This window comes from Vigna angularis, chromosome 9, assembly GCF_016808095.1.
Source record: "Vigna angularis cultivar LongXiaoDou No.4 chromosome 9, ASM1680809v1, whole genome shotgun sequence".
In the NCBI taxonomy this organism is placed as follows: domain Eukaryota; kingdom Viridiplantae; phylum Streptophyta; class Magnoliopsida; order Fabales; family Fabaceae; genus Vigna; species Vigna angularis.
Window position 1 is genome coordinate 1,979,586 of NC_068978.1, and position 7,666 is coordinate 1,987,251.

General features: G+C 34.3%; 2 protein-coding genes and 2 non-coding genes across 8 annotated transcripts; 2 read left to right on the plus strand and 2 right to left on the minus strand.

Annotated features, from left to right (window-relative positions):
• Positions 1–449: 449 nt before the first annotated feature.
• Positions 450–2,635, minus strand: LOC108320506 (haloacid dehalogenase-like hydrolase domain-containing protein Sgpp). 5 transcript variants are annotated; one of them, XM_017551940.2, is made up of 5 exons: positions 2,428–2,628; positions 1,543–1,657; positions 1,247–1,398; positions 894–1,155; positions 450–813 (listed from the first exon to the last, which is right to left on the minus strand). In XM_017551940.2, exons 1-5 carry the CDS (start codon positions 2,574–2,576, stop codon positions 610–612), a joined length of 882 nt encoding a protein of 293 aa, XP_017407429.1. In that variant the 5' UTR covers positions 2,577–2,628; the 3' UTR covers positions 450–609. The 5 variants fall into 5 exon arrangements, with proteins under 5 accessions (XP_017407429.1, XP_017407428.1, XP_017407430.1 ...); XM_017551939.2 differs by having other exon boundaries at positions 1,543–1,660; XM_017551941.2 differs by having other exon boundaries at positions 2,337–2,568.
• Positions 2,636–2,981: 346 nt separating this feature from the next.
• On the plus strand, positions 2,982–3,104 carry LOC128194172 (U6atac minor spliceosomal RNA). The gene has a single exon (XR_008245486.1). It is a non-coding gene; the product is annotated as a U6atac minor spliceosomal RNA (small nuclear RNA).
• A 250-nt stretch (positions 3,105–3,354) lies between these two features.
• On the minus strand, positions 3,355–6,244 carry LOC108320487 (haloacid dehalogenase-like hydrolase domain-containing protein Sgpp). The gene is made up of 5 exons (XM_017551910.2): positions 6,106–6,244; positions 4,577–4,691; positions 4,264–4,415; positions 3,897–4,158; positions 3,355–3,812 (listed from the first exon to the last, which is right to left on the minus strand). The coding sequence occupies exons 1-5, from the start codon at positions 6,135–6,137 to the stop codon at positions 3,627–3,629; spliced, it is 747 nt and encodes a 248-aa protein (XP_017407399.1). The 5' UTR covers positions 6,138–6,244; the 3' UTR covers positions 3,355–3,626.
• A 1,012-nt stretch (positions 6,245–7,256) lies between these two features.
• Positions 7,257–7,379, plus strand: LOC128194173 (U6atac minor spliceosomal RNA). The gene has a single exon (XR_008245487.1). It is a non-coding gene; the product is annotated as a U6atac minor spliceosomal RNA (small nuclear RNA).
• Positions 7,380–7,666: the final 287 nt, after the last annotated feature.

A 7,666-nucleotide genomic window follows, 5' to 3' on the forward strand; every position in this document is an offset into this window, starting at 1 on the left:
TTATGCCGAGTTTGGAAGTACGCGGGTCTTCTTTTCAAAAGTTAGGCCGAAGTCAGAGATGACTTCTCATTCTGTAGACTGATCAACTTTTGAAGTTCGATCTGCCTAATATAGAGTGCACACTCTAAAAGATCTCTTAACAATGAAGATATATTACGTGTATATAAATTTATGTTCATCTCTAATTTTATTCGATGTAGAACTTTTTTTTATACCCAACAAATGTAACGAGCCTATGCTCCTACACTACTTATCCAATGACTGCCACCACCAAGAGGAATGTTGTTTCCTGGAACTTCAAAGTTGAATTAGAACATGATTGCAGTCGCGGGCTTAAACTCTAACAACAACCATTTCTCTCTCAAACATATACCAACTCTCCTATAAACTGTCAAACGTATTAGGATGTGTCAACAATAGCAAGTGGAGGAGAGAGTGAGACATGAAAGTGGACAGCAGAAGTAGTCCCAATTAAACACCTCTAATTGTCTAATAACATATGGCTGTCTATCCAACCATAGTAACCGATACATGTAGAAACAACTATTTATTGTCACATACAAATTATCATTGCCTTTTACTTTTTCTGACATGATAAATATAACCTTGCTAAATGTTTTTATCTAGAATTTCCAACTTGTCGGCACCAGGCTTGTCAAGTTCTTCTAAAGCTGCCCACAATTTTGGATCCTCATAATCCTTTATCAGAAAGGCAGGCTTTGCTTTCATGAGTAAATCCTCTGGGTTTCGTGAAGCTATCCCAATAACAGGCATCCCAGCTGCCACTCCAGCCGTAATCCCTGAAAAAGAATCCTATTACAGAAAAATACAAAGTATGTCAAAAGCAGGTCTAGAACAACTTCTTTTGTCAGACATCACAAAAATGCAGAGACCTCAAATACAAATGCATGATCCTTCGATGCCTTCAGAACTTCAAGAGCTTTCAAGTAGGGATCCGGATGAGGTTTACCACGTTCACATTCATCACCAATGATAAGAACATCAAAGAAATCTGAGAGACCGAGTTTTGAGATCATGAGTTCTGCATTTACTCTTGGAGAATTCGTAACTGCAGCTCTCTTCAGACCACGCTTTTCAACCCATGTTCTCATTTTATCAAGGCCTTTCACAGGCTTCAGTTGCTCTCTCGCCAATCTGGACAGTCCATATATAAGAGAATTATCTTCTGAAGCTTCGAATGAACCACATGGAGGAAGGGTATACACATAGAGAGAGCAGGGTTTACCTCTGGAACATGGCTTCCTTTTCTTCTACAAACTTCAAACCTTGTTCCAGATCATCAGGAAAGGCAACTAAGGCAGTATCAACGTTGTTCTTGCCAGAAAATTTTTCAACAAAAAATTCCTCCGTTATGGGAACACCTCCATTAAAACCAATCTGACAACCACCAAGGTTCGTGTTAGTTTACTAATGATCATGTGCTTGTGATGGTGATTTGCAAATATCACAAAAGGATTATTGCAACAAAATAACTAAAATTATTTTCCATTGAGAATTTTATACTAAGAAAAGAAGAAGAACCTTTAGGAGCATTTCACGCAAAGCTTCGTAGTGGAGTGGATCAGAGTCACAGAGTGTTCCATCAACATCAAAGAGCACAGCTTCAAGTGAAGCAAGTCCGGTGAGAGAACTCATGCTGCTAGTACAACACGAAGGTAATGAGAGACAAGTTCAGCAAATGCTCAGGAATTGGCTGTGTGCTAAATTTTCTTTTTCTATCACAAAGCAAGCCACAAACTAACTACTCTAAAGCTTGAATTGTTGCATACTGCCACCTGAATGGTTTATAGATTTGACATGCCTCCTCATGCTTGATCCCTTTTGACTTAAAACAAACACAATATATTGCAGAAAATATAATAAAACTAAAGTAAAAATCCACAATTTTGCTTGAAAACAAAAAGGGTGTGGGTAGTGATGCCTCCACATGATATGAAAGAGGCAATGCTTAATGAACACCGCATCAATGAAGATCTGTTAAAGTGTTACCAATGGAAGAGATTTACAGAGTAAATTCGGAATAAATTGCTGAGACAAAATTGAATAAGAGAAGCTACTGCATATTATCAGAAAAAAATGTTTCACAATTAAAACAAGTTCACCCAACACAAAAAATGACCCAAGACTTGCTTTTGTGCCCACATTTACTCAGTAGTTACTAAACTATTACAGGCACTAAACCATGAAACAATTCATTATAATTTAGAAAGACAATAAATAATAACAAAAACTCGTCAAACAGAGACAAACTTCTCAAACTCTTAACAGGGTTTGTGAATAATGGAAGGTAACAACATGCATGAAAACGAACATACATGAAGAAAACAACAGTGTCCTTGAAATTCGAAAAGGAATCGTAGCTGCTAGAACAACATGAGCTACGTTGCAAGTGATGGAAGGAAGCACCTTGGGAGGCAATGCAAAGAAGAAGGTTTGGTGAATGTTTGTGCGAGATTTGTTTTGGTGCAGCCAAGGTGAGGTTTTGTAGATGGACAAAATTTTACCACCGAAGGTGAAACGTAGTTAGGGGAGCATGGGATTCTCAAATGGGTCATGGATAACGAAGTCCAAGGGTGTGTGGTATGCAGAAAAAGAAAAGATTGTTACTTCAAGATAAGAAGCATGGTACACCGTCAGAGGTAACATGTCGTTTTTGTATTATGTCGGGGCAATGATAGTTTGACAAATGTTTTCTACAATATCACATGTCATTTTTGTATTGATATATCAGTATAATATCAAATAAATAATAAATCGGTGAAAGAATAATACATATATTATATCAAAATATTGTAAAAATAAATTGTTAAATTATTCTTTTCCATTTTGTTGTTTCACGTCTTCCAAACAGGCAGAGATAGTAAGTTAAAAGAAAAAACATCTCAACCAAGACAAGTCCCACATTGACTAGTTTGTTAAACTTATCTTGCTTTATATATGACTTTCAGCCCCTGGATTATGTGTTCGTTAAAAGGAGAGATGGTTGGCATCTCCCCTGACAGGGACGGGAACAGCCTTCGGGCTTTTCTATACACATCGGTTAAGGCTATCCACCTTTGGTGGATCTATAACCAAATTTTTTTGTATTATGTGGTATTGCATTAGAAATATAAATATTTAATATTAAATTTTTTTTAATAGAGATCCAAATTTATAAGAGATTTATAATTTAATTAAATAAATTGTTTTAGGTGAAGACAGATGCGACATAATATTCAATAATGACAAAATTCAAATTAAAAAATATAATTTCTTTTGAATATTTAATAGAATAATTTTTTTTAATAAAAATATCTAAAATTACAATAAGCTTAAAACTTATTCTTCATCTTACTGTAAATTATGAATTATTTGAAGGATTTGATTATGTTGAGCATAAACTACAGTACAGTTACGATGTCCTGGGCTTGACCCACGGGTTCAAAACTAGCAATGAAATTATTGCTAAGAAAGAGAAAGAATGACTGTTTGCTGCTGCAAAGCAAACACCAATGATGGACATGTATTGTAATGTGGCCACCTACAACAATATTATGCAGTTGAACCTATGAATTTAATACGAATCCCGGTTTCTGTGAAGAAATTCTGCCAGTTTCACTAGTAATTCAAACTGAAGGAGGACCACTAGCCTTGTCAAGTTCTTCCAAAGCTTCCCACAATTTTTCATCATTATAATCCTTAATCAGAAATGCAGGTTTTGCTTCCATCAAAAGCTTTTCTGGGTTTCTAGTAGCCAAACCAATAACAGGCATCCCAGCTGCAACTCCAGCTTTGATCCCTGAAAAAGAATCCTACCAAAAAAAAAAGATAAAATAATGAGTCAAGAGCATATCCAGAAAATTTATTCTTCAATAAGGCATTACAAAAGTGCAGACCTCAAATACAAATGAGTGATCCTTTGATGCCTTAAGAGCTTCAAGACCTTTCAGGTAGGGGTCTGGATGAGGCTTGGCATGTTCACATTCACCACCTATGATAACAGCATCAAAGAAATCTGAGAGGCCAAGTACGGAGATCATGAGCTCTGCATTTGCTCTTGGAGCATTGGTAACTGCAGCTCTCTTCAACCCACGTCTTTCAATCCATTTCCTTACTCTATCCAAGCCATCCAAAGGCCTCAGTTGACGTGCTGCCATTCTGGAAAATCCATCAGAGAATCATGAATTATCCTCTAAAGCTTCAAATGGACAACATGGGGAAATGGAGGAGAAAGGAATGTAAACGAAAGCAAGTATTTCTTACGTCCGGAACTTGGCTTCCTTATCATCCACAAACTTTAAACCTCGTGGCAGATCATCAGGAAAGAGAGACAAGGCTATATCATCATTGTGTTTGCCAGCAACAGTGTCAATAAAGAATTCCTCGGTTATGGGAGCACCACCATTAAAACCAATCTGACAACCGCAGAAGATTCTATTAGTTTTTCAATAGCTATAGATCATGAGCTTAGTTATGCTGATGTGTAAAGACTGAGCGGAATATTGCATAGAAAAAAAGAACTTTTTTCAATATTTTGAACTTAAAAAAACTTTTCTACTAATAAAAGACACACGACCTCTTGCAGCATTTCACGGAAGGCTTCGTAGTGGAGCGGATCGGAATCAGAGAGAGTTCCATCTATATCAAAGAGCACTGCTTCAAGAGGAGCAAGTCTGGTAAGAGAACTCTGGCTGTTGGCACAACAAGATAGTAATAATGAGTGACAAGTACAGCTACGAATATACTCATATACTAAAATTTCTATACCGTGAAGTATGACAAATAACCAGTAACCAACTACACCAAAAGCATAAGCTATTGGGTATGGCGTATAACTGGTTTATATATCTAACGCGTTCCTGCAGGAGTCCTTTCGAATTAAAATTTAGATAATACACAGATGTACCTTCCATTCTGTAGAAACTTAACTTCTATTTGGAAGAATCAAGTTAACAAAAATCCAGTTTTGGAACTAGGACAAAGTTACAGAGGCTTTAATACCATGATATTAAAGGTTTTTTATGTCTAACAATACAAAACATATCTCATTTATATGTATCCAAGCCCCTCAACAGCTGCTCATTTAAACAAGAAAACAGTATTGTAATGACTAAGAAAACGAGAAATCACACGCGATGCATTCAGTGGTTTGAGTATTGGATGTTAATTCACATAGCTACAGCAGTAAAGGCATGTTGAAACCGAGGCAATAGACAATCCAGCAACTGATAATTGGATATTTCTTTGACAACAAAGCTTAAGATACAATGGGATATGCATCAAAGATGCCATCAAAAGTGGCTACCGGTTTTCTTCTGGCAAACCATTATGCTGTGTTATCTGCTGCTGTGGCTAGCTCTGACTGTCACCCCATTGCATACCTACTCAGGACAGGACATCGCAAACAACTTGGATGTTGTATTTTTTCTTGGTATCACAAAAGCAGATTTCGTGATCCCTTCAGTCTTACAAGAAACGAAATATTCCTTTTAGGAAAGTATGTATTCAGAAAATTATATCAAGTTTACATTATTCATCTTGGAAATTTGTTCCAATATGAATAACTAACAAGGCCACCAATTGAGCGCAGACAGAGGTACCTTAGTACCGCTTAATATCAGAGAACTTGGGGCAATTGGCACCTACGACATGTATGATAAATCCAACTTTCGTGTTCTTCACTCAAAAGGCTCGGAAAAAAGACTGTTGTTTTAACATTCAAGTTGAGAAAGGTAAATCTAACAGGAAATCTAATATGGATGCAAAATTCAATCCCCTCCTCTCCCCTTCTTTCTCCATTGATCTTGATCTCAACCAGAAAAAAATCAAATAAAAAATCACAGATCCATCCATCCATTCACAAAATATTTTTTATTTGTAAGAAAAGATTGATCCATGTGAAACACCAGTGAAGTTCCAATAACAAATACTCATGACAGAATGATGAGTGACCCAAAAACCAAATACAACTCCAGGTTTCTGAATCATGGCATTGGCATACAGAAACATAGAAAATGGAAAACTTTTATCAACCATTGCAGAAATGGCAGAAGCGTGTCCCTGAAAATTGAAATTGCTCAGTATAAAGAAATAATGGATACCTACCTTGAGACGCCATTCACTGAAGAAGAAGTCATTGTTACTGAATGCAGAGAAAGATACTGAAGATAGCTGTGATAGAGAGAAAGCAGAAAGTGTCCAATGGAATCTGCACAAAAGCATAAAAAAAGTAGTAAATGGCGGATATGCCATATGCTATACCTCAACTGTAACATCAATTTTTAGAAAAATTATATATTATATATTTTTTTTACATCATTTTTTGACACAACTTATTTTATTTTTTTAATTTTAAATACATCAATATAATAAAAAAAATCAATAAAAAATAATATTTGTTATATTAAAATATTATAAAAAAATTATTTAAAAATATCTTTTTAAATTAACTGTTAATACTTATTTAATTATTTTTTATTTTTTTTATACAATTAATCAATTTTCGTAATTTGATATTAAATGACTTCCAAACCATAAACTTATACTTTCTACAATAATTACCTTGAAATAAAGCATGTCAATCATAATTTTTAGTACCCATTATAAAATTTACACACTTAATGTCAAAAAATTAAAAATCATAACAAATACATTTTAAAATAATATTTATACATAAATGAGTTAAATACGTTGTTTTTCTCTCAAATTATTATAACATAATTGTGATTTATTTCTAAATTAAATTATAAATTTGATTATGTATTTTATAAAATTTATGGCAAATATCATTTTTAATAAAACAGTTATATTATAATAAGAAAATATATGTTACCTGATTTTTATAAAGTACAGGAAGTAAAGATAATTTTCTTACAATAATTTAGATTTAAAAAATATATTTAAATTTTAATAAATTTATAAATAATATCCCTCCAAATCTTTTAACTATTTAAATTAATATGAAAAGAAATTATATTCTTAATTGATGAAAGGTGACCCAATTTGTAGGAAAGGGAAGAACAAATTTGTTTGGTCTTCTCGTCGAGTCAAAAGTGAGTGGCTAGGTTTTTCTGTGAGGTGGATGTTAGTCTGTCAATTTCATGAGTCACATGTCATTATATCTTATATTTTATATTTTATTATGTAATGTTAATTTTCAAGAAAAAAAAGTGTCATCCTCTCAATTGTCAAGTCCCACATTGAATATTTATATGAACTTATCATGCTTTATATACAATGTTTAGCTGATATAGACTGTGTTTGTTGAAAGGAGAGATGGTTGGCATCTCCCCTGACAGGGACGGGCACAGTCTTTGGGCTTTTCTCTACACATCAGTTAAGGTTACTCACCTTTTGGTGGATCTATAACCCAATTTTTTTTTATCTTTGATGCTATCAAAGCAGCAATGCACACAATATACATTACATGGACCACAGGAAAGAATTAACTAAGAAACATCTCTTGCTAGATTCGATCTTTCATTGTTAATTTTGTAATATCTATGTATACTACTATATCTTACAGCATCGTGGATCAAGAAGGGATTTGGAGAGGATGGACTATTCAATTAGTAGACATCCTGAGTTCCGTTATAAAACAGAGTTTCAGAGTCATGAACCTGAGGTAATTTTCTGTCATCCCTAAGATACCAAAGGACCAGAATTG